Source organism: Otolemur garnettii, unplaced genomic scaffold, assembly GCF_000181295.1.
Source record: "Otolemur garnettii isolate 467f Iridium unplaced genomic scaffold, OtoGar3 scaffold00002, whole genome shotgun sequence".
In the NCBI taxonomy this organism is placed as follows: domain Eukaryota; kingdom Metazoa; phylum Chordata; class Mammalia; order Primates; family Galagidae; genus Otolemur; species Otolemur garnettii.
Genome location: NW_003852397.1, coordinates 26,696,704 through 26,723,431, shown reverse-complemented (window position 1 = coordinate 26,723,431; position 26,728 = coordinate 26,696,704). Strand labels below are relative to the sequence as shown.

Genomic DNA, 26,728 nt, shown 5'->3' with positions numbered 1-26,728 from the left:
TGAGTTGGCTGGGTTGTTGGTTAGGACTGATCAGAAATGAGGCCTGAGGTGAAGGTTGGGACTCACTGCCATGGTAACTGGAGGTGAGCTCCTGACATGGCTAATCCTGAACTGCTTTTGGAGCAGAAGGAGAATATTGTGCCATGGAGAGGATGACAGGAAAGACACACGTTGAGGACATGGCAAGAAGGGCGTAAGGAAGACTGGAGCCCTGAAGGCTCCGGGCCTCACCACTGCCGAGTCAGTCCTTGCCTCTCTGCTTCTTTACACTGATCATATTCTCAAAGAGCCGTTGTTACTACTGACTCCAGACCCCCCCAGCAGGTAAATTGGACAGGTCCAGGTGATAAGTGGTGTTAGGACTGAATGTCTTTGCTAAAAGAGACAGATTGTCATGTGCCAGCCATCTACAAATCCAAATTATTGTTTACATGCAGTTTTTAAATGACTTGTGTTTGTACTTTACTTTTAAGAATGCAGCTGGCAAATTTAATCCTTTCTTAATCTACAGTAGCTTTGAAATGCCCTAAATTTCCGCTTAGTTAACCTTTATGTCTTTCTAAAATATCAGGGAAGAAAACCAATGAAAAATTTAAAGTTCAGTGTGTTCTAAATTATTGTAGCTTTGCTTCCTAGAAGGAGGATATGTCTGCAGGTGTTCTGTGCCAGAAAGGGGAGCACAGTGGACTTGGACTTGCCCTGGGGTAGAGCCTGTCCCCTCAGAAGATCATTCTCCACCTCCCTTCTCATCTCTGCAATTTGCATCAGTACTTCTACCTACAAGGAGGAAAGTTTTCTGTTTGGGTCTTAAGACAAAGCATATTGGGAAAAAAAAGTCACAATTATCTTAGTAATTGTCTTTCAGATTCTCCAGGAAGATTTTCCACTTGTGATGTATTTTTTGGAATTACAATATACTTTTCTCAGTTTTTCTTGATATAGGAAATAGCTAAACTAAATTCATTTGATTATTTTTTTCTTAGAACCTTTTTGTGTTGACAACTTACTTTTTTCTAACTAATATTTCTAATCACACATTTTCCTCTGCACCTTGCACTCTATGGTGAACCTGGATTCTAAGTCTAATTATGGTAAACTGACTAGTAATAGCCCCTTATATTCTTATAGAAATCTATGCCATTTCCAAAATGTTTTCACATATATCATCTTGTTTAATGTCTAAACCCTTAACATAGGTTCTCCCTTAACACAGGGAGTTAACACAGGTTAACACAGGTCTAAACCCCCAACACAATGGATATCACACCCATTATCAGGGTTTGATACATGAGGAAATATTTGAGTATAAAACAATTTGTTTCTTTTAATATTTAGGGATTTTCAGTTCTTTTTCAAGTATATGACTTCTATTCATTTGCTAGAAACATGCCACTGTCAGAGAGGAGCTGACTTTTCCATCTTAATTATGAGATAGGACTGTTTTATATCAATTGATACTTACTATCTCTGTAATCCTAGTTAATTCTATGACAGATTAAGTTTTGATACTCTCTTTAAGCATGGTTCATGTTAGTTAAGATATGCTAATAAGAAACTGAACTCTTGGGGGGGCGCCTATGGCTCAAAGGAGTAGGGCGCCAGCCCCATATACTGGAGGCAGTAAGTTCAAATACAGCCCTGGCCAAAAACAAACAAAAAACTGAACTCTTAAAAAATACTTGGTAGAACTGTTAATAAAAAATCTTCAAAATACACGGAGAAAAAATAATAGACCTGTAAGATAAAGACACAATTATAGCTTTCAGTTCCCCTTCTGAATAATTGATAGAAACAGTAGATAGAAAATCAGAATACAAAAGATTTAAACTGTTAATCACCTGGATATGATAGCCATTTATAAAATTCAACAGTAGCAGAACACACATTTTTCTCGAGTGCATATGGGGTATTTAAGATAAGATAGAACAGACTCCTGGTAGCAGTTTAAATAAATTGCAAAATATTCAAGTAATAGAGGGTATGTTCTCTGTCTACAATCCAATTAAATTAGAGGCCAATAACAGAATGATCCCTAGAAAATCCCCAGGCATGTTTTAAGACTAACACACTTCTAAATAAGCCATGTCTTAAAAAAAAAAAATCAGAAAGGGAAATAGTACTAGAAGTGAAATCCTAAGCCTGATAACGACTGTCTGCAAAAACTACAACTGATGTCACACTGAAATGGGGAAGGACAGAATGCTTTCCTTGTCTGCATAAAAAGTCTGATGGAAGGTAGCAATAACAATTAAAAATAAAAGCCAAAACCTGCCAGAACTAAAAAGTCAGCCTATTAAGGTTGCAGAGTACAAAATCAGTGCTCAAAAATAAATTATATCACTAGCAATGAACAAAGTCAAAATTTAAAAAGGCATTGACAACAGTATTAAAAATTGTGAAATATTTACGGGGAAATGTGACAAAATAAGTAAAAAGCCTATATATTAGACAGTACAAAATATTGCTGAAATTAAAGAAGGCCTAAGCCTTTGGAAAGATGTATCTTATTCATTGGTTAGAAGACTCAGTATTGTTATTTGAAGAGACATTTCATCAAAGAAGATATATAGATGGCAAATAGCACATAAACAGATATTCAGCATCTGTAGCTATTAGGAAAATACAAATTAAAAGCCAAATACCACTATACACCTAATAGAATGGCAACACTTAAAAGACTGACTCTAGGCCGGGTGCAGTGGCTCATGCCTATAATCCTAGCACTCTGGGAGGCTGAGGTGGGTGGATTGCTTTAGCTCAGGAGTTCCAGAGCAGCCTGACCAAGAACGAGGCCCCATCTCATAGTACTATAAGTTAGGGTAAAATTGTTTCCAGGGAAAGACAAATGCTTCCAACTCATGAATATAAGACTGATAAATTTGTCTGAAACAAACCAAAAAAAATTTAGAAAAACTAACTGGGCATTATGGCAGTTGCTTTTTGTCCCAGCTACTTGCGAGGCTGAGGCAAGAGGATGAGGTTGCCGTGAGCTAGGCTGATGCCACAGCACTCTACCCAGGGTGCCAGAGTTAGACTCTGTCTCCAAAAAAAAAAAAACAAAAACAAAAAGACTGATACCAAGTACTGGAGAGGATGCGGAAAAACAGGAGCTTTTGTACACTGCTGGTGGGAGTATAAAATGGTACCACTTTGTAAAGTAGTTTGTTTCTTAAATAGTTTTTTAAGAAGCTTTGTAATATGGACCTACTCTACTATTCAACCATTATACTCCCATTTAACTGTAAAAATTAAATACATGCTCATATATAAAGATTTATACACAGATAATCATAGGAGCTTTATTTGTAATGTACAAAAACTGTAGACAGCCCAAGTGCCCCTTGGTAGGTAAATACAAAAATTATAATGTATCATATAATGGAATACTTCTCAGCAATGAAAGGAATGAATTATTGATATGTATAGCAGGGACAAATCACAGAACAATTATGCTGACCTAAAGAGGTGAGACACCACTCTCTCCAGAAAAGAAAGCGAGTAAATACTATATGAGTACATTTATATAAAACTCTAGAAAATGCAGACTAATGTAAGATAACCCAAAGCACATTAGTGGTTGCTTGGGATGGAGAGAGGAGGAAATAAGATATACAAGAGGGAAGAAATTACAAAGCACAGAAAGGAACATTTTGAGAGTAAAAGATAGATTTGCTGTGTAGATGGTGATGGTGGATCTACAGATAAGTTCGAACTTATAAAACCGTACAGTTTACACGAACTTTACATGTCTATTATGTCTCAATGAAGTATTTTTAAATAAAAAAATAAGTTAAGGGCAGTGCCTGTGGCTCAAAGGAGTAGGGTGGTGGCCCCATATACTGGACGTGGCGGATTCAAACCCAGCCCCGGCCAAAAACTGCAAAAAAAAACAAAAGTTAATATTTTTTGTTTCTGACTTTGAAGAAAAACATAAACTATGCTGTTAGCTCTCATTTGTTGAGCTGTTAGTAGATCCGGTACAAGGTGCTTACCTGCACTGTTCTCAGTTAAAGTTTATGACAACTGAGAAGTAAGTGGTGTGGCTGTAAAAGAAATTATAGCTTGGAGAGCTGCCCAACCTCATCAGCCAGGAAGAAGTGAGATCAAGTCTCCAAATCAGGCTTTCTAGCTCCAGTGGTGCGTGGAGGTCCACAGTCTTCCTCAGTGTGACGTGTGTGGCACTGAATCAGGATTTCAACATTACCTGTCCAGGATTTTTACCAACCATGGTTTATTTCTGTGATTGGCTGTTACAGCTCTGTGATTTTGGGATGAGCAGCAGAGATGGTTTTTGCTAAACAAGATAGCTGTATTCTGTTTTTAGTTATTTGGAGACCGTTATTTACTCTGTGTGTGTGTTAGGGCAGTCTGCATGTTAGCCCTGCAGCCCAGTCACTTTCATTGTCAGATAGCATCCTCATGTGTTCCCTGTGTCCTCGTGGCCCCTGACAGGTTGTAATATTACATGCCCCTGATACCAAATTCTGCTTACAATTTTGTGACCAAAAAAAAAAAAAAAAAATTCTGTTATAAAGCTGTTTTCCTCAAGTAATCCACTAGATGGCGGCAGACCCACACTGAACAGAGTTGATCTTCAGCGCAGAAAATGATGAAAAGCCAAAAATGGGACTGTTTTCATTTGTGATGAAACAATAATGTATCTTTTGGGACATGTAGGAAAATGTATTAATACAGACTGCAGTCTGTGACCAGCAATATATCTCTTGCGCTTGCTCATCAGTGTATACAGTTAGATATTTTAACTGTATCTCCTTCCCTATTCATTTCCTCTACTGTTTTACTCAGGGTGTATTGTTAGTAATTACAATACGTTTAGACTTTGTTCCATTAGCTAACGAATAAAGAAGGAATGAACTCACCTGATTTGGCATTGGCTACAGAAATAAAATAGGCCAGTTTTACCTTTGGAAAGTTGTGGCCCTCCTGGTCCTAAGTGCCTCATTTTTTATTGAATCCAAATTGTACATAACAAATCCTTCATTAAAAGGGGTGCAGCAGAGAAAGATGCAGGTTTTCTTGACCTCCTTCCATACTTATAAAAAGAGCAACCTTGAAATCAGAAGGTCCCAGTTTCTCTGTCTATATCAGAGACTATAGTCTATATCTGTAGTCGTAGACTCCTGGACTTTGAGTGTAACATGACTTTTAACTTCCCAGCATTTCATTTTAAAATATTTAAATATTCTAAACCTAAAAAAAAAATAGTATGATGAACCTTGTACCTGGGTTCACCAATTGTTGACATTTTTCAACCTTTGTTTAATACATTTCTCTTTCCATATTCAAATTTCTCTAAACAAGTTTTTTTTTTCTTTTTTTATAATGCTTTCTTTTTCCTGGTTCAGAATCCAGTCAAGTATCATACAGTTCCTTTTGGGTGTTTAGTGTTTTGGGTGCTTGAATTAGTTACTTTAGAAAATTCTCTTGCCTTTGTCATATTTTTTCTTTTGTGACACTGCAATTTGGATAGTCCAGGCCAATTGCCTTGTAGATTTTCCCATGGTCTAGATGAGTTAGATTTCTTCCTCATGATTAGATTCAGGTTAAACATTTTAGCAAGAAAATTATTAATCCTTGGGTCATATTGTGACTTTGTCATTGTATTATGTCAAGAGGTTCACAAGGTCAGTTTGTTCCATTGTTGGTGCTAAGTGATGAAGTTATCTCTTTTATAATAAATGACATCTCTGTGGTGATAATTTGAAGTTGTGTGAGTGTCTTATGTTTTTAGCAACCTTCAGTGATCTTTGTCTGACCCAGTTGCCATATAGATAATTGACAAATGATTGTTAAAATTCTTTTTTTCTCATTTATTAACTATAATTTATTCACTTTATATTCTAATGAAATATGTAATTGTTACAATTATTTTCAACACAGTTTTCATGCCTATTGAGTTAAAGCCTCTGTGCCATTGTATTTTATTTACTATCCTGAGGGAATGGAGAAGAGGACAGTATTTCTGTATTATGTCTGTACTCATAATACAGAAATACTGTCTCACAGTACACAAGTACCACACAATTTCCTCTTGAAAATTAATCTATTTTTATTACTAATTAGATTAAAATAACTTCCCAGTTGCTTGTAGGTATTAGTTTATAACATTATTTCTGTTGCCCTAATAATTATAACAATTAATATTTTAATTTTCTCTTTATAATAGCTGTGGAAATACAAAGAGCTCTGAATCAACTTGGAACACCTCAAGATACACCCGAATTGAGGCAACAGCTGTAAGTATTAAGTAAAAACGAAAGAAAAAAAGAAACCTACTGCTATTATTAATGTTGTTTTGATGGTGTACTGCATAGTATTTATTTACTGCAGGAAACAATGGAAAATTAATAGTTTATCTTCTACCTTATCCATAAATTTGCACCAAGCTTCTTGTAGGTTTTTCCTTGTCCGAAGTAGGCAGGTGTTTTTTTCTTTGTTTTAAAGATCTGGCTTGCTCTATTACAGCAGAATTTTTATAGTCACTTTCTTTATACCTGTTATACTAGTTGTTTCTGACAGCTTTGGAAAAATTGCACTCTCGCGTTTGAATTTATGTGATTTACTTTTTGTAGCTAGCAATCCCTGGAGAGACCAGATTTTTATTTGTTTAGCTCCAATACTTATCCAGTTGTAGGAACTATCTCCCCAAAAGTTTATACCTATTTCCTTGAATTTTAGAAGGCAGTAGCTTCTGTTAAAAAGAAAAAGTAGTTATGATGAAGTTATATAATACATACTCCAGGAAATTAATATGTTATTAGTAGACCAGCAATAATATTTTGTCTATGGTGTGTTAAAAGATTTTACAGAATGTTTTTACATATTTTCTCACCCAGACTATACAAAATTGGAGTGGGATATATGATCAAAAGAACTATTTCATTTTGTTCATAATGGAAACATGTCTCTTGCAGGTTTGACGATTTGCCCAATATCATTTTAAACTTGTTAAATCTTATTTATTTTGGTGCCATTATGGCTATAAATTTAAAGTAATATGTACTTAGGAAGTGGTATTTCCAAATAATAACTATAGTAGAAAAATTGCAAAGAAGAAGAAATTAAAAGGTAATAGGAACTCATATTTTTATAAAATACAATGTGAAGAATTTACAATCATTTCTAATTTATATTGTATTTTTTAAGGTGGATAGATGTCAGGATGATAAAAATGCTCCAAATCTAAATAATAAATCATTTATTAAAATAAAATAGAACAGAAATACACGATTTTTAATAGTTTGACTATTTTGTTAGAGTTAACAGTAAAGATTCTGAATATGTAGACAGGGTCATTAAGAATTTCTTTTTAAAATTTTGTCCTGTAGATACCAAAGGACGACTGTAATTTACTTCTTTTATTGTGTTGTGTTCCCTTTACAAGGAAATGCTATTATCTTTTCCACAGCAAACTTCCAAAGATTTAACAAAAACATATTAAAGAAATGGTATTTCGTAAATAGAGATATAAATAAATAATTATTCTCCCTTATGGGTCAAACATAGATGTCTGTATTGAGGCATATCCTTAGGTAGTATCTTATTATTTTGTTTAAAAATTCTAAATGTGGCCAATCCATATTCAAAATGAGAGGTAACAGATATGAGAGATACTGATATTGTAATTTGTAAAACAGCACATTAATATAAGCTTATTTTTTTTAGTGTTGTATCTTCTAGTTAGAAATGTTACCTTTTACTTTATTAGCTAGCTAAAGTATAACCATACAGTTGGGCCTCTATTTTCATGGTTTATGTATCTTCAATCAATTTGGATCAAAAATATTCAAGAAAAACGAATTTAAAAAGTAAAAAAAATTACAAATTAAACTGAGGGTGAGAATGTGGGCACTTACGGGAAGAGTCATGTCTTTATGTGCTTACATTGCGAGAAATGATTTAATCAGCTCAAAGCCAATATTCAGTTGTCTATTGTAAGTAGGTTAGAAATTAAATTAAGAAAGTTACAGATTTTGGGCAAAGAGAACAGAGACAGGAGAAAAGTAAATCAGAGAAAAGCAGGTACACATTCAGACTACAGGACCTATGCTAGGAAATTCAAAGGCTGTTTACAAGAGTGACAGCTGGAAGTCTGGCCTGTTAAGACAGGAGGACTGTCTTCCTGAAACTTTACCCCCACCCCACCCTGACTCAGCCCCAAGGTCTTTGGGCACCAGGAGGCCATGCTCCCACAGGTGAGACTGATCCCTTGAGGGAGTGATCACAGGAGATTGAAAAAATTAAGGAGAAAAGGCAAAACACGTTAAAATCAACACCAACACTTTGATCTCATAAGAGAGAAAAAGTCTCTCACGTAGGTGAAGGGAAAGTGTCCCTCATCTCCCATTTCTAAATATGACTCAAAACCGGACTGCCCACAAAATGTCCCAGAGACTTAATTACTCATCTTGGGGTTTGTATATATGGTCTAATTGGGGTCAGCCTTGACGTACTACACCTAGACTATGTTCCTGTTTCAAATTTTGCTTCTATTAAGATCAAAAGTAATATAGAATAATAAAAGTAAATCAATACAATTAAGATAATTAGTTAAAAACAATTTAGTTAAAAAGTATAAGCCCAATAAGAACTATGATGTAAGGGTACAACCTCCCCCCATTTAATACATATATAATAAAAACAAAACTAGCCCAGAGCAAAAGGCTAATCCACAGTCCTCACATTTAAAGGTAAACAGTCCTAAAAATTTTTTTAAAATTCTTTAAAAAACTTTCTCTTTGTGTCTTACCTATTCATTTTTCCTTCATCCTCTCATTTCCACCAGCCACTGGGAGGGAATTCACAATACAGTTTGGGGCTGGTCCCCAACATTGACAATATAGTACAACTACTATTTCCATAGCCTTTACATTGTATTAGGTATTATCAGTAATCTAGAGGTAATTTGAAGGATATGGGAGGATGTGCCTAAGTTATCTGCAAATACTATGCCATTTTATATACTTGAGCTATGGAGTTTGATATCCACAGGGGTCCAATTCTTCATAGATAACAAAGGACAACTATAATTTACTTCTTTTATTGTGTTTTGTTCCCTTTACAAGGAGATGCTATTATCTTTTCCACAGCAAACTTAAATAATATAATAGTAAATTTGTACTGTTTTTTTATCTCGTTCCCTTTCTCTCTCTCTCTCTCTTTTTTGTTTGTTTGTTTTTGGTTTTTTTGTGGTTTTGGGCCAGGGCTGGGTTTGAACCCGCCACCTCCTGCATATGGGGCTGGCGCCCTACTCCTTTGAGCCACAGAGCATGTGGGTTGGATTTTAGTGTAGGCTGACACTCCTGAGGATCTGCTGGCAACAGCACAGAATCCTCAACCCCACCCTGTACTGAACACATAACCTGCAGGACACCACCAGGGGGTCAGGAATGTTCAGCAGTTTAAATGTAGATCTGTATCAGACTATCAGTTGACAAAAGTTTTAATTATACTCCAACATCAATGTCCTTGGTATCCTAAGGAAGGGGTCCTCAACTTGGAAGATTGGGAAAGAGTGGGATGATGGCTGCTCAATCTCTGCGCCCTGTAACTGTCCAAAACCTTATAGTATGGAATCATGTCACTTAGCTCTTGGCCTGATTCAAGGAAATGATCCACCAGCTCAGGCTCCCCCAGATGATTCTAAACCAGACCCTCCTTTTAGTCACCTTCTAAAAAGGGAGCAAGGGGTCTATTGCAGCTATTGCTCCTTCCTCTTCTGTGAATAATTTTGCCCAGCCATTTCCTAAATTTGAGAGTTCTGTGGAGAGGTGCTTAGGTAGGGTGACCAGATTTTAACATTTGTAACTTGGGACAACATGGCCAGGGGGCAGGGTGGGGGCCGGGCAGTGGGGCAGGGGACAGGGCAGGGCAGGGCCTGACAACAATGCAAACTTTGATAAGCAGTTCTCAATAATCACTTCTCAACAATTATTTGTTATTATTACAGTTTAACATTATAAAATTAACAAAAATAATATAAAACTCATATTCTGGTGAAATAGCCACATGGCAGCCGAAAACCGTATATTCCCTTCCTGTTCTCCTGCCCATTCGTGCATTCTTTCCAAAAATCAGGACTTTTTAAAAACACCACGGGACGTGGGTCAAATTGTTCAAAAGCGGGACTGTCCTGCCAAAAGCAGGATGTCTGGTCACCCTAGCTTAGGAGAAGGAGCAATGGTGAATGTGTTCAAACTTTTCTCAAGACTTGGCGGCCAGGGACCCCACCATGAGAACCTCTCATTCTTGGTTTTTAAAGAACTTAGAAAGAACATCACTGAGAACAGTTTGCAGAGCACTTTTACTAGGGGTGTAGTATATCATCACTAATGTGTATGAATTGACACTCTGGGACAGGAACATTAAGACTGTTGTATTCCCTGCCCAGTATAGTGTTTGGGTCCAAGAGTTCTAGACTCACTGCTGGATTGTAACTATAGATAATTGTCGTGCAGGAATTCCCGTCAATTTTGACATGCTCACAGAAGATGGTCATTATGCCACCCCCTATGCTGAAGCTAATTGTAACCCCCAAGCGCTTATTCAGAGCTCTCAAGTGGCCTATTGGGCTTGGGCAACAATCCCTGATTTCCAAGTCCCTGTACCCACAGGAAGTGTCCTTACTATGTTTACTGATGAATCTGGGAAAAGTGGTAAAGGAGCGGTCACGTGGAAAAGCCTAGATAAATGAGAACATTCTATGACTACTGACCACTCCACCACAGGACATGCAGAACTTGCTGCTGCCATTTTAGTAATACAGTTGTTCCCCTTATGCCCATTAAATGTTGTGGCAAACTCTGTATGTGTAGTCCATACAGTTCAAGTTATTACTGATGTCCTCATCCATCCATCAAGCTTCTGACAGAAATTTATATGACTTTTTCTTTCCCCCTTCAAAATTGTTTATTAAAAAGAAGGGACCTTTTATTCGCCACTCATGTTTGTTCTCATTCTAATCTCCCTGGTCCTGTTACAGAAAGAAACCACCAATCAGACTCTGTAGTTTTATTTAACGCTACCATGTCTGCTGCCATTTAGTAGCACCAATTCTTCAACCAGGGAGCCACGCATTAACTCTATCTTTTCCGTTTAAATGCTCCCAAACTCAAGACATTTTTCCAGGCCTGTCCAGAATGCCAACAAACATCTGCACCTTTTCCTATGGGAGTTAACCCCTATGGTTTGCAAGCCAATGTTCTTTGGCAAATGGGTTCTACTCATTTCCCTCCTTTTGGGAAGCTTGAATATATTCATGTTTCTGTTGATACTTATTCTGGCATGATTCATGCTGCTTGCCAAACAGGAGAAACTGCCAAACTTGGTAACGTGATGTATTATCTGCAATTGCTACTTTAGGACTCCCTCAACAAATAAAAACAGGCAATGGCCCTACTTATACTTCTCATTCTTTTCTTCTATTTTACCAACAGTGGAAAATTAAACATATAACAGGTATCTCCTATAACCCCACAGGCCAAGCCATTGTAGAATGTTCTCATTCACTTTTAAAGTGCTGATTTATAAAACAAAAGGAGGGGAGTATGAAAGATAAGTTCACGCCACAAGAACAATTACATAAAGTTCCCTTTACTCTTAATTTTTTGAATTCTTCTAAGGAAGACACTATGGCTGCTGAAAGACATTTTACTCCCCCTAACAAGGACCCCCAAACCATTGGTACTTTATAAGGAGCCTCTGGTTGGGGCCGGTGCCATTGTAACCTGGAAGAGGGGTTATGCTATTGTTTTATCGCCAACAGATGCTTTGTGGGTCACAGCCCACCTTATCAAAACTTATCATGAGTTGGCATCAGCTAGAGAAGAATCTACTTCCTGAATTGCAAACCCCCCATCTGGAAACCCCTCCAGGAATTATGCCACAGAGTCAGAAAAGGCCAAAGACCACCAGGATACCTACCACCCAGAAAGCTTCCATCACTTGGGGAAGTTTAAAACATCTCATCAACCGAGCAGTAAACATCTTGGTACAAATAGGGAGGCCTGTAACACCAGAAAATCTTCTTTTTATGCTCACTAACGTTACTACCAATTCTCGGGGTGGAGAGGGAATCTTTATTTTCTTTCTCCTTTTTTTTAGCACAGGTGAATGCTTCCCCTGATCGATATTGGGACCATTTACTTGAATCACCCCTTTCTTCACCTGTTACTTGGTTGGACCCTGAGCCCCCTCTTTCCACCAACAATACAAAAACGACTGGTGGCTTTTGACCACCACTTTTCTGGCTGTTTGTGGGACTGCAGTTCTAAATCTTGTGTCAGTGAAATGTATACCAGTGGATGGCACAAATTAACTCAGGACGGGTCTATGTTAATCGAAGACACACCTTTATGTTTACAAAAGTTTGCATCTGAACTTCCCGCGTACTGTATTCCTTCTAAGCCCCAGTGGTATGTGAATTATATTTATCACAACTCCTGAATTAATGATGTACCACATCAAGTCTTCATTAATGCAGTGGGAGCTGAAGGTGTCCCAGTTTCTAGAAATATTTTCTTTAAACCTTCTATCCCATAGGTAATCATCCTTGGCTTAATGGCCCAGATGCCCCTGCTTTGGATTTAAGTTGGTTTTATTGTTCTTATCCCAGCTTCACCAGAAATTATCTACCAAACAATTAGATATTAGAAAATTGGGGACCCCAGGAACTTCATGTTCTTGAGCCCCATCAACCCTGGGGGTTCTCTTTTCTGTATCATTTGGCCCACAAAGGTTAGAAACTGGCCTGGCTGGCCCACTTTTAAGAATCCCCTTGTCCCTTCCTGTTTAAGGGTCCATTCCCCTTAAAAAAGACACTTGGAGAGCTGCTCTGTCCTTTTTCCTGCCTTTGCTCTGCCAAAGACGTGTTAAGTTCATTTCCTAATCATCCTCTACAATAATTGTTAATGACTCTATGCTGAAGTTATGATTTGCACTTCAAAGCCTTGTACTTTTGCTTTGACCTCTCATACTAATTTACTTCAATTTGTCAAAAAAAATTCCTCTAACTAAAGCATTTCAATTTGACTTTAAAAGCCAACAAAACTTGATTGAGTCCTTGTTTTACTTATTTTAATGTGACACAACTTGATTTAACTCACTTACATATTTTAAGACAACTTGCTAAAACTTGGATTCCAGTCAACCTCACCTGTCTTTGGGTGAAAAATAATGCTTTAGAGCCAATTACTTCAGTTTTGGGAAAACTCCAAGAAGAAATGTTTCCTCAGAGTCCTCATAGCCTCTATAACTGCAGCTACTGCCCTTGCTGTTATACCCACAACCACCACTGTGGTTTCATCTCATTCCATTCAAACAGCCCATCAATTAAATGGCTATCTTCAAAATACTACTTTAGAAGTTCAGTTTTCAGCTACCATTGATCAGGAAATTTTAAAACATTTTAATGTTCTTAAAGCAGCTATCCTTTGGATGGGTGAAAGGCAAAAAGCATTGTAGACTATACAAAAATTAGTACAATGATACCTTGGAGTCTGAGGTTAATCCGTTCCAGAACCCTGTTGGAATTCCAAATGGTTTGAGTTCCAAGACAGTTTTTCCCCCTTTAAATAATAGAAACTGGATTAATCTGTTCCTGGGTCCCACAGCTTGAATTTTCAAAATGATTTCAACAATAAATACACTAGATTTTAAGGTAAAATATTGACAAATAATATTTGAATAAAATATAAATCAATAAAATTAAAAATTTAAAAATATAAAGGCTTGTTTTGTTCCAATTTAACACTTGGTTCAAAACATACCTTCCACTGTTCACAAACTCCTTAAACTCCTTTCCAAACTTTTCTGCTGCTTCTAAATTAGAGCTGGCAGCCTCTCTGTGCATAACAACACTGTGGTTCCCGGTCCTTCTCTTAAACTCCTGAACCGCCCCCTCCTGGCTTTAGACTCCTCCTTTCAGCACTAGTGTCAGGCCTGCCTTTCACTGAATTATCATGGAGGACCTTGGCTTTCTCACAAATCATCATCTCAGAAATCACATCACCAGCCAGCTGTTTTTCCTTAAGCCAAAGTAAGAGGAATTTTTCCATCTCTTCCATACTTTTCAGTCTCCTAGAGGTCGGCATTGTTACCTGTTTTGCCACATCACTGCTTTGATAGCTTCTTTATTTTTCAAAATCACACAAACAGTTGATTTAGGCATCCCAAACACAGTAGCCACACGCGTACTACTTTCATACTTAGTGGTAAGATCTTTCTTCACTTCAATTGTAGCTCTAACAGCTTTTCTCTTACTCTTTTTTTCCTCATGACACTTTTTAGGACCTATGGCAAATACACTTAGCTCATTATATTAAACACACACACACACAAAACAGCACAAAAGCATAAAATGAGCAGCGAAAATCTTGAGCTGCTTTCACTACAGTTTCTGACAATAAACTGAATGACAAAGCACGTGGGTGACCCGAGCGCTGGGGAAATGGACACACAAAAAATGGGAACAATGTTCGGATTCCAAAGCAACATTCGGATTTTGTGCAGAATTTTCTTGAATTCTTCAGTCAGATTCCAAGTTGTTCGAGTTCTGGGGCATTCAGATTCCAGGGGCAGTACTGTATGTGACACTGATATGTGTGTGTCACACCCATCTCATTTAATATTTCTAAAAGTCAGAATTCAGTAAAATTGCACCTTCAAGGCACATTTGAAAGACCTTTAGCTCAAGATTTCTCTGCCATCCAAAGTCAACTTACTGAAGAAGTGAAACAATTGCAAGATGATACCTAGAAACAAACTCTGGACCATCTCAATAATGTCACTAATTGGCTCAATCCCAAAACTTGGTTTTCTGGCCTCAAATTACAAATTTGGATTTTTGCTGCCATCACTTTTCCTTTTGTTCTTATGTTTTCTTATAGTTTTGAATGATATTTGCAAGTTATTGTCCCAAACAGCACACACAGAAACAATGATGGCTCTCCAGTTTTCACAATTCCCAGAACCTCCTATTCCTTAACAAAACCCGCATCTTTCTACTGTTTTTCCTTTCAATAAAATTTAATTGGAATAAAACACAGGGAGGGAGACATGGGTTAGAATTTAATGTTGGCTGACATGAGGATCGGCGGGCAACAGCCTGGATTCCTCAAACGCTGCTCTCTGCTGAACACGGTACCTATAGATCTATGCGTCATATGCTGGAAAAAGGCTCAAGGGTTAAGATAGAGATTAGCAGCATAGAATAGGCAAGTTTATCCTCTAGATATTGTAACTGATTCTTTTTTACTTTATAATCTTACGATAATTTCGTCTGTTTTTTTTTCCATTTTTTCCTCAGTTCACTGACCTTGCCAGATTTGTTTTTTTAGCAGTGTAACTAGAAATTTCTTTCTATCTGTAATCAACTTTGTATGTTCCATATGTTTTGCTTGTGCGCATTTTTCCTGGTTCAATAAAAGACCCTTGAGGTTTTTATTCAGCGTAGTATTTCCTTGCTACCTGCTTTGCCCTTGAAGCCGCTTGCCTCTCCGAACCTCATTGGTTATATTTCTTTGAAAGTAAGTGAGTGTAAGAGTTTACTTTTCACACTGTCCCCTTGTTGTTCCGTGCCTAGGAGCAGAACAACAACAGCACATAGGTGTTCATTTAGAAAAATAAAGGCCAGGTACACCCAAGGCCTGTGAACGAGACAGTCTAAAGCACCAAATCTTTACTTGCTTAGCTGGCCTCCTCAGGTGTGCAATGGAAATAAAAGGTTTCCACAGTGTCAATATCTTAAACATAAAGGATGAGGCATCTACTCACCTCGCAGTTAAGTCTCCTTCTGATTTATCTGTGTCACTAAATGGCTGCTGGTATGCTCAGTTTTTCTATTTATTTCTCTATGTTCTGCTACGCCATGTGAGTGAACAGTCTGCCATGTGATATTGGTTCAATATTTATCAAAGAGTAGGATCTGATAATTTTGTTTTGACAGAGAAGATTTAGAGCCGATCTATGAAAAAGCTATTATTCTAATATTAGGGTTGATTCAAGTGGCAGAGTTGTAGCTTAAAGAAGTGTATTAGTTCTTTGGCTGTAATGTGTGTTTTCTCACTTTAGGCAACAGAAGCAGCAGTATACTAACCAACTTGCCAAAGAAACAGATAAGTACATTAAAGAGTTTGGATCTCTGCCCACCACCCCCAGTGAACAGGTATCAAGCTTTAAGATGCATTTTTGATGTATTGAATGTGAAAGAAATCAAATGCATTGCAGGATCTTTGAACTGTTGTGCTAGAGAGGAAATTAGGGGAGAAAAAATTCTATTAGAGATTAGTTCACAAAATACAAAACTATATTTAATTGCTCAGGTAGTATCCTGTGGTTCAATAAAGCAAAATTATTTCCATGTGGTTGCCCTGACCCATAATTAAGTAAGCTCTCGGAAAATGCTTCCTGAGTAATTGTTTCCTGGCCTTCCGGGCCTGACTGCAGGCAACATGCACACTCATTCAAGATGGAAGGTGTCCCAGGGGCACATATTTATTTCCTTGCTTACTTAATGGAAGTTATTACTTAGGTAAAAGCATAAGGCTTTATTTGCCAAAAGAAAAGAAAAACTACTTTAAAATAACCACAAAATCATGACTCAATTTTTAGCAGCCTAAAAACTTTGAGGTGAGAAATCAGTATTATCGGCCTTTTTTGCCTCAAGGTAAACGCAGTATTTGAACATATTGTCAGAATGTTATTGAGAGTTAATTGGTGAGTCCTGGTAATTGGGGAGTGAGTGACAGTTTCAGGATTTGAACTTCACAGCTTGATTCTAGTAGGTTTTTCTCTCTCTCCTGTAGCGTCAAAGGAAAATACAAAAAGATCGCTTAGTGGCTGAATTTACAACATCACTGACAAACTTCCAAAAAGTCCAGAGGCAAGCTGCTGAGAGAGAGAAAGAGTTTGTTGCTCGAGTAAGAGCCAGTTCCAGAGTATCTGTAAGTATTTGAAAGGTTCATTCTAAAATGAACATGCTGTTTTCTAAGAGTCCCACGAAAGTCTACATTCACATGATTTTTTCTTTAAGTCATAAAGATCTGTGGTTTCTTAGAAATCAGTGTTTGAATATTTAATTGTATTATTTACATATTTTTTATTTTGTTAAGTAGGGTGATGATTATGTATTACTGTGATTATTTTGTCCATCTTGTAGAACTAAAGATTACACAGAAGTATAGAGACATATTTTGTCAAAAATGATTAGAGATCAAATCCTGAGTAGTGTCTTCACCTTGACTTGGCACTGAGTCTTCCCCTTTGTGTACGTGCCGGTCTAGAGTGCACTTTGCTCCTGGATTACATGGTGGTGTTGGAGATGAACAAACAGAGCAAATAAATTTTATGAATTTAACCTCAAAACATGACCCACTTTCAAAAATGAACTTAAGCCTAGAGGAAGTAAATGAAAGAGAGATTTACAATGGAATCTTGAATTAATCTAATTTTAAATTCCCCTAGAAACTATCACAAGTTGTTTCCTTATTCCTTAACATAGGGATTTGAAAACTAGCCAGGCATGGTGGTGCATGCCTGTAGTCATAGCTTCTCAGGAGGCTGAGGTAGGACAATCGCTTGACTAGGCATTTGAGACCAGCTTGGGCAACATAATAAGATCCTGTCTCTGGGGCTGTGCCTGTGGCTCAAGAGGGTAGGGCACCGGTCCCATAAGCCGGAGGTGGTGGGTTCAAACCCAGCACCGGCCAAAAACTGGAAAAAACAAAAACAAAAACATACTGTCTCAAAAAAATAAAATAAATTGATCTGTGAAGACCACACTAAGTTTTAACCCAATAATATTTTTTTATTTGACCCTTGAGAATATTTAATGAAGTCCTTCCTTGTGAGTTTAGGTTATAAAAATATACAATTTTATATCCTAAAAAATTATATAATTATATTGCTACTTGAAGCAGTTGACCTAAAAACTAGAACAAGAACTTCCCACTTTCTCTACACAACATATATATATACACATGTGCACAAATTCGTTTAAATTATTGTAAAGGAAAATGTCAGCGTTATTAATTTTTCTTATTTTTGCTTTCTTTGCCCCTTGTCAACCAACCCGATTATTTATTAAATTATTCAGGGTGGTTTTCCTGAAGAGAGCTCAAAAGAAAGGAATCTCGTATCCTGGGAAAGGTAAGAAACACAAAGCATTTTGCAGATTAAAAGATCGTTTTTCAAATCTTATATAGTATAGTCCCTGCAATAGAATTAAAGCTGTCAGTTTATTATATCACAAATATCCTAAGTTACTTATGAATTGAAAACAGATAGTAAATGGAAAGCTTTTCAAAATGATTATTAAGTATTTATTATAAAATACATAAATTATCCAAATAAATATTTACCGACTTAATTTTTAACAGATTATTCCCTTACGTGAGGTTTAAGTCAGCTAAGATGTAATATTCAGTTGCCAAATATAGCTTCCAAAAATTAAATAAAATCTCTAAACCCATTTGAGATAAAATAATATAAGAGGAATGAAAAATAAAATAAAATTTGGTTAACATTATCTATTATGTTCTTAGTTAAGTGAGCAGTTCTGTGAGTTTGATGAACAAAACGTATCCTACTTAGCGAATGTATCTTAAACAGGAAATGTGTCTCCTTGTTTTGAATACCAGTCTTTGTTTTTTCCATATTCTTTTCTTTCTGTTAGCCAAACTCAACCTCAAGTACAGCTGCAGGATGAAGAAATCACAGAAGATGACCTCCGCCTTATTCATGAGAGAGAGTCTTCCATCAGGCAACTTGAAGTAAGCCTTACTATAATTGTAGAGTTGGGCTGCTGCTCTGTTCTTAGTGAGTTTGTTCTTAAGATACTCAGATCATGTTGGGAGGCAGGTTGAGAAAGAAAGCTAAATAAATGTATAAATTTGGTGGTATTTTTATTTAGGCTAGGATGAGAGAACATGCTTTCCTCTACCCCAACTTTTTGAAATTCTATTAAGTCACCTACATGTCACCTTAGTATTAAAAAAATATTAGTCTACAAAAATACATCTCTCTGGAGAGTCTGGAGTCTTCCCATGGCACATGGTACACACCATACTTGCATAAATAAGAATTTTTACAAAGGCTTTAAAAGTATTTTATTTTTCTTTATTATATTTATGACATCAAAGAGATTTAGAGGATTTATTAAGTCATAGTTCTTATGGAACCCACTTAGTTCCTAGAAGGTGGCCTTCAGCTAACAATGACTGAAGTTTATTTAAGGACCTTCCACATACTAACTAGGTGCTATGTGACAGATTGTTTATGTTCTCCATCTCATTTTGACATCCTCATAGAAACTCTGTGACATAGTTAACTCTGTCACTCTCATTGCCCTTTTACAGATGGGGAAACAGATGGATTCCAAGATTGCACTACATTTGAACCAAATAATATTTGTTTTTTATTATTTGACCCTTGAAAAAATTTAATGAATTTCTTCCTTGGCAATTTATGATTCTAAATACTGTATAATTACATTTTTACTTAAAGCAATTTACCTAAAAAATTAGAATAAGGACTTGACACTTGATGATTATGTAAATTTCCTCATCCACCTGAATAAAATATTTAAGCTTTTCTCTTTAATCGAGCAAAATAATAGTTAATTACAGAAGAAAAGCAAATATGTAACTTCTTTATCCAATAAATTTATAATTTATTTAACCAGGAAGGACATTTATAACTTCAGTAATCCATTGCATGTTCAAATTTGTTAATGTGAGATTTTAAATTTATACTTAAACATTTTATTCTTTTATTTTTATTTGTTTTATTAACCATTTTGAGAGCGTCAGATGTTTTATTCTTTTGAATTAGCAAGTCTATGTATAAATTTTTACTGGAAATATGTCATAAAATAGTTAATGCTCTTGTAACCAAATACTGCTTGTCATAACAAAGATTAGATTGCATAAAATAAACTTAGTCAACCATGGCCCTTCTCTATTATATGTCTTGTATTTCCATCCTACCTCGTTCGATATGTTTAATATCACAGATGTTTTGGAGAAACTGGTGGTGGTTCAAAGTTTTTTTTTAAATTAGGATTGCTCTTTTTGTAAAATATTTTTGTGATATTTACAAAATTTGTGTGTTAAATCTAGATTTATGCTTACCTATATGTAAGTGGTGGATTGGGGATTTTTAATTTTCCCTTTTTGTGGAATGTCCTATTATAATAATATATGCCTTCATATAATGTATGCCTTTTTCTCTTAGGCCGATATTATGGATATTAATGAAATATTTAAAGATTTGGGAATGATGATACATGAACAAGGAGATGTGATAGGTAAGACCTGCTGATGAGATTTTGTGAGGTGGGAACAAACAAAAAAATGTGTGAAAAAATTCCTCTTTTTCTTTGTGTTTCTCTGGAATCAAAAGTCTCTACAGCAGACAAAGCATCGCCCTTGGCATTTGCTAAAACAGATATCATTTTTGGCTTTTACTGGCTGAAATGACCTCATGTACTTCAGCAACCCAAATTTAATTAGGACCTGCCATTGCTAGATCATGGAAGGCACCATGTAATGTCCTCCAGCTTATTTCCAAGGGCCTCTGGTTTCAATCTTACTTTAATCTAATTCTCATCATACCAAGGACTTTGGGGGAACTGGTGATGTTTATAACTGTGTATGCTACCTTTTTTGTTTGTTTTGTTTTGAGACTGAGTCTCACTGTGTTGCCCTCGGTAGAGTGCCATGGTGTCACAGCTCACAGCAACCTCAAACTTTTGGGCTCAAATGATTCTCTTGCCTCAGCCTCCCTATTAGCTGGGACTATATGTGCCCACCACAATGCCTGGCTATTTTTTTGTTTGTTTGTTTAGCAGGTCCAGGCTGGGTTTGAACCCACCAGCCCCACTGCACATGGCCGGTGCTCTGACTGCTGAGCTATAGGCACCAAGCCAACTCTGTATAGTATCTTGTCTTTTAGGTTATAAGGAATAGGTAGCTGTTTGCCTGATCATTTATTTTAACAGCCTTTTTTGTAGAGTAATTTAGTAATATTACTTAGATAGATGTTAGGAGTTCTTTTAAAAAAAGAGTTGCTAAGAATCCCTTCAAGGTTTGAATGTAATAGTTCTCCAATTAAGATGTAATTGTCAGTGTTGGTCAGGATCCTGATCATTTTTAAATCTGGAGCTATCTGTGGATATGTTTAAAGGTATTGGGGATTCACCTTAAATTAAACAACAGGTAAAAGACCCTGCTTTCATGAATCTTACAACTGGGGGAAAAAGACAAGTTTTTTTAAAAAGAAAGAAAAACAAACAAATGGTGACAAGTCATATGAAGGAAGTAAGGCCACTAAGGGGGCTGGGATTGCTGGGGAAAGAGAATGTTCCTGCTTTATGCAGGGTAGTCAGGTAAGGGTTACTGATACTGATAGGTGACATTTTCATGAAGCCTTCCTAGAAGTAAGGGAGCAAGTAAGAGAGCAGCAGGTGCAAAGGCCTCTGAGGCAGAAGCACACCTGACATTTTTGTTGAGTGACAAGAGCAAGAGAATGGTGGAGAATCATGTCCAAAGTCATAGCAGATGGCATTTATGTAGGAGCCTGAGCCACTGTAAGGAGTTTTAATATATTTTTAATAATGGGCAGGAAGCCACAGGAGGCTTTGTGCAGGATTTGTTTTGTAACTTGGCTTAGATTTCAAAGGACTCACTTGGTTGCTGGAATAAGACCAAAAGCAAGGAGACCACTTAAAAGGCTATTTGCAGTCATCCAGGTTAGCATCCCGTTGGCCTGGATCAGGGTAGAAGCAGAGAGGTGGTGAGTAGTGCTGAATTCTGGGCATTTATAAAATACAGAGCCAGAAAGATTTACTGAATGGCTGGGTGTGGTATTAATTCAAGGGTGAGCCTGGTTTTGCCTTCACCCATTAACATGGTTAGAGTCACTGTTTTCTAAGTTGGGGGAAATGTGTAAGGGAAACCAGTGGAACCAATGTGTAAGTGGAACCATCAACAATTTTTGGATATGTTAAGTTCAAGGTATACACTGATACCAAGTAAAGGTTTGCCAGGTGTAAAGTCAACCTGGAGTCTGGGCGGGAGATATAAATTTAGGGGTCATCTGCACATAGATAGTATTTAAAGCCATGTGATTGGATGAGGTCACAGGAAGTTAGTCTAGATAGAAAACAGGAGTCTAAGAATTTAGCCCTAGATCCTATGAATCATAGAGCAGGGTTGGCAAACAGCATCCATTCATTTATGTGTAAGTGTTGTCTGGCATAGTTGAGTACTGTGACAGAGATCATATGCCTTAAGTTTATAAAGCTTAAACTATTTACTGTCTGGCCCTTTGCAGAAAAAGTTTGTTGACCCCTGATTTAGAGCCCAGAGAGCTGAGGAAGAATCAGTAAAAAAGACTAAAAAAATTTTTTTAACCATTGGCGTAGAGGAAAATCAAGTGAATGCATTCAGCCTGGAACATGGCTGAAGAAAGTGCTTTAAGAACGATGGATAATCAGCCTGTTTGAAATGCTGCTGGCAGGTCAAGTGAAATGAAGGTTAAGAATTGACTGCTGGATTTAATGATGTGGGGTATAGGCAACCCTGGCAAGAGCTGTGTTGGTGAAATAGTATAGGCAAAAGCATGAAGAGTGAGTTCAGGAGAGATGAGGAGGAGAGCAGCAGAAGCTACCAAGTATAAATGACTCTTTGAAGGAGTCAGGAGGAGAAGTGGAACAAAGAGTGAGTCATACATAGCTGCAAAAATTAATGCAGAAAAAATGAAACGTTATTTGTTTGTTTTTAAGATGGCAGCTGTGGGGTTAACAAGATTGATTTACTAGGGAAAGAAATATGACCAGTAGTGAGAGATAGGAAGTTCTCTGGACGGAGGCCCTGAGTTGAGTTGTGAGGAATGGGGTAACATGCATAGTACACAGTGGAGAGGCTGCTTGCTCGGGGCATGACAGTTTCTCCCTGACAACGAGAGAGACAGTGCCTGCAGGTGGTAGACAGGATCACAAAACATGTAGAAATGTCTTCTGATTGTTCGTGTTGCCTCAACAAGCTGGAAATCAGGGTCCCTGTCTTGAGGATAATGCCTAAGGAGGCATGGGAAGTTTGAAGAGAGAGGAGAGGGAGAGAAATGAAGTTGGCAATCATGACAACAGCCAGTGGCAGTTGACTGCCATTGCTGGTCAGTCATGACTTGAAAGAGAAATAGATTAGAAATAGCGTTAAAGTTAGTCCTTTTTTGTGTGTGATCTTCTGCACGGGTACCGGCTAGGGTTTTGTCACATGAGTATGACTGAGGTAGAGGGGGAGGGGAGCTGAGGATGAATGTGATGCTGAAGGATCACCCAGGAATCTCAGCCAGGTGAGGAGGGAAATAAGGACACACTGTATGTGAAGGACAGTGCCAGAATGGGAGGATCACTGAAGGTCAGAAATTGCTGGAGTCGGGACATTAGGAGGAGTGAGCTGCAAAGGTGACAGTTGGGGTGAGACTCCCGGCATTGAGATTAGGGAGCAGCTATAGTTATTGGTTGGGGGATGAGACCGTGGAAGTGAGGGGCTGAGGAAGGATAGTGCACATCGTTTTTGAAAAAAGTTTGGTCAGGGAATTGAGAAGCCAGAATTTAGAAGGGTCAGCCCCTGCACATTGAAATCGCCAATGAGTATGTTAAGAGAAGTGTTGAAGAGAGCAGCTGTGAGTCAGCGGCTGAACTGTTGGAAGAACGAGAAGAGACCGTTAGATCGATAGGTGTCTGCAGCAAGGTGGAGTGGCTGAGTTTGATCGCATGAGCTTTGACACTGAGGGTTGATAGGGAAGACACAAGGGTCTCTCATGCTGCAGAGTGACACCCATTCCACCTCCAGGTTAGAGGAGTGTGGGAAGAAAAACTGCCATCACTAGAGAAGGCTGGCTGGCCCTTCAGTGAGGGCTGGCTTTCAGCATAGAAGTAGGTTGATGGTGGCCGCAGAGCAAGTGGTTTTCACTGCTCTGTATTTACCCTGAGTAAAAGTTGTCAGATGCTTGGTGCTCAGTCGGCCATTATAGAAAACCTGGGTAGAACATAGGTATCATGACAGGTAACTGAAGATCACTAGGGACTGACAGGACAATTTGATAGCTAAATATTTATACTATATATAAAGAAATAAAATGGACCAAATTTTGGTATTTGGGTCATTTTTTAGTTTCCCTCTGAGGAAACAGCAATCTTTGAAAAGTCAAGGTGCCATTTTTGACCCCTTTGTGATGAAGAAAATCCTCAGTCATGGGAAGAAGACTGATGTGTTTTGCATGAAGCAGCTGCGGCGTTTGAGGCTGAGACAGGCCCTTGTGCTGACACTGGTTTGGTAACTGCAGGGTGGCAGTACTTTTCTTGGGTTGCCAGGTAGAACTGGGGTTGCACTGTAATGAAGATGATCAAGGTTCTTTTCTTCAAATGTTTGTGTGTTGCTTAAATTACCTAAGAAATAATATAAGGATGAACTATAGTTGGCTTAAAATACATTCAACTTTGGTCTACTCCTATGCTTTGAGCAATGAGCACGTTTAATCTTCTCTTGAATGAAATGTAGTGATTTGTTACTGGAGCCTCAATGCATGTTTAAAGTTTTTTGTGTGTATGTGTTTTATCTTAAAGACAGCATAGAAGCCAATGTAGAAAGTGCCGAGGTCCAAGTTCAGCAAGCCAACCAGCAGCTATCACGGGCAGCAGAATATCAGGTAATATTAACTGTAATAAAATTTCCTATAACTTGGTCTGACAGGTGAGTGAGAGAGGGAGGAGAGAAAGAGAATGAATGAGATGGTGAAGTAATCACTTCTAAGAGGAGTCAGAAATATTCCAGTTCAGACTGAAAGTAGCCTGTCTATTCTCAGGATTGAACTGGGAGTAAGCGGCCCCGAGGGAGAGAAGTTTGTTGATTGAGTTACAGTGGAGAACTGGAAGCTTTCTGAGGGCTGGTGGTTTCCAGTATCCTTGTGACATTTCTACTCAGAAACTTCTCAATAGGCTTCTCCCTCCAGTTCTCGCTGTTCCTTTTACCTTTTCTTTCTTTTTGTAAGTGGCATTCTGAGATAAAGAGGCAAAAAGTCTTGTCTTAGAGGTCTTCAGGTCTTGTGGAAATCACGGCAGCTTTGAGTGTCATTATTCATTGTATATTCTGTTAACATTCAGCAGACCTACACCAGGAATGAATTGCTTTCTTAAGTGAAGCGTTAATACAGGGGTCCATATGTGTGTGTCAAATACTATACAAATATTAGAATCATATGCAGGCCCTGAAGCCCAGTTCTCTGGGATCCCCTAAATAATGGGTAGCATCTGATTTTCCTTTTAAAGCATCATTTTTTTGTTGTTGATGATTATCATTTTTCTTAGACCTTATTAATTTATATTGTCACTTTTTTAGATATTTTCAATTGCTTTCCCTTTTTCTCACTTTAGAAGTTGCCTTTCGGGCGGTGCCTGTGGCTCAAAGGAGTAGGGCCCCGGCCCATTATGCCGGAGGTGGTGGGTTCAAACCTAGCCCTGGCCAAAAAAAAAAAAAATTGCCTTTCCTTTTACAGCTCTTTTATACTATAGAGCAGTAGACAAATGACTGCATATTCAGGATATGTAAATAACGGGAAAGCTGTGTGGAGACTCCTGATTTATAACCAGTAGTATTCACTGACAGAGTGACTCCCGTTTACCATATTTGTGCAGATAATTCAGATATGCAGCTCCACAGAATTGATATCACCATGCCATGGATTTTAGATGTCTTTCATGAATAGTTGAGAACACACTTGCACGTGTGTGTGTGTGTGTGTGTGTGTGCATACACATACGGTAATGTGTAAACGTCAGCAGTTTTGTGGAGCAGTTAGCATGTAACTGCTGAAACTTTGTGTTTAATGGGATTTGTCACTGCCTTCGTTCATATATCATTTTTGTTTTACTTTTGGATTTTTGGAGGGATGTAGATGTATCGCCACATTTTACTTTTGACTTCCTTGTGGAGCTACCCCCAAATTTAATTCCTTCAGGCCTTGAAGGGTGAGGAGAGGCCATGTTACCAAATGCTGAGAAAACAGGCAGCTTTCTGGTAGTTTTACATGGAATCCTGGGTATGGTTGGGTGGACCATGAGCGTAAAGGAAGGTGAATGCTCTTGTCCCTGCAGCCTTGAGCATGTCATTATCCCACACTAGGAAGAGGTGTCCCCCTCCCCTCCCCGCCCTCAGCAAATACACCCCATCATAACTCAGAAAGGTGCATAATAACCAGGGGGAGGGTGGGTAGGGGGCATTTATGCACAACAATATTGAAATATTAGAGAAGTTGTGTTTAATACTTGTAAAGTCTTCAGTTGAAAAGTCAGGTGAATATGGGGAATACTGAAAGTACTCATAGTTTTCAAGGTAACTTCAGACTCAGAAGGTAACTTTTTATAAATTTCAGGGTGCTTCTAATTGCCACAAAGTAAATTTACAAATTTTTCTACTTTGTAAGAAAAAGGATACCTGCATGTTAGATGTGAAACACACAAGATGCTAAAGACATACGGGGCTCGGCACCTGTGGCTCAAGTGGCTAAGGCGCCAGCCACATACACCTAAGGTGGTGGGTTCGAATCCAGCCCAGACCTGCCAAACAACAATAATGACTGCAACCAAAAAATACCCGGTGTTGTGGCGGGCACCTGTGGTCCCAGCTACTTGGGAGGTGGAGGCAGGAGA

The 26,728-nt window shown here is 37.8% G+C and overlaps 1 protein-coding gene across 1 annotated transcript in view; it reads left to right on the top strand.

Annotated features, from left to right (window-relative positions):
* The window catches only part of STX7 (syntaxin 7), a 50,782-nt gene that overhangs the window by 23,079 nt on the left and 975 nt on the right, over positions 1-26,728 (top strand). The window contains exons 3-9 of the mRNA XM_003781676.3: positions 6,188-6,257; positions 16,090-16,183; positions 16,824-16,961; positions 18,113-18,165; positions 18,692-18,788; positions 20,251-20,323; positions 24,647-24,729. Of these exons, the coding sequence (XP_003781724.1) occupies positions 6,188-6,257; positions 16,090-16,183; positions 16,824-16,961; positions 18,113-18,165; positions 18,692-18,788; positions 20,251-20,323; positions 24,647-24,729 (608 nt within the window). The remainder of the gene's footprint in view (positions 1-6,187; positions 6,258-16,089; positions 16,184-16,823; positions 16,962-18,112; positions 18,166-18,691; positions 18,789-20,250; positions 20,324-24,646; positions 24,730-26,728) is intronic.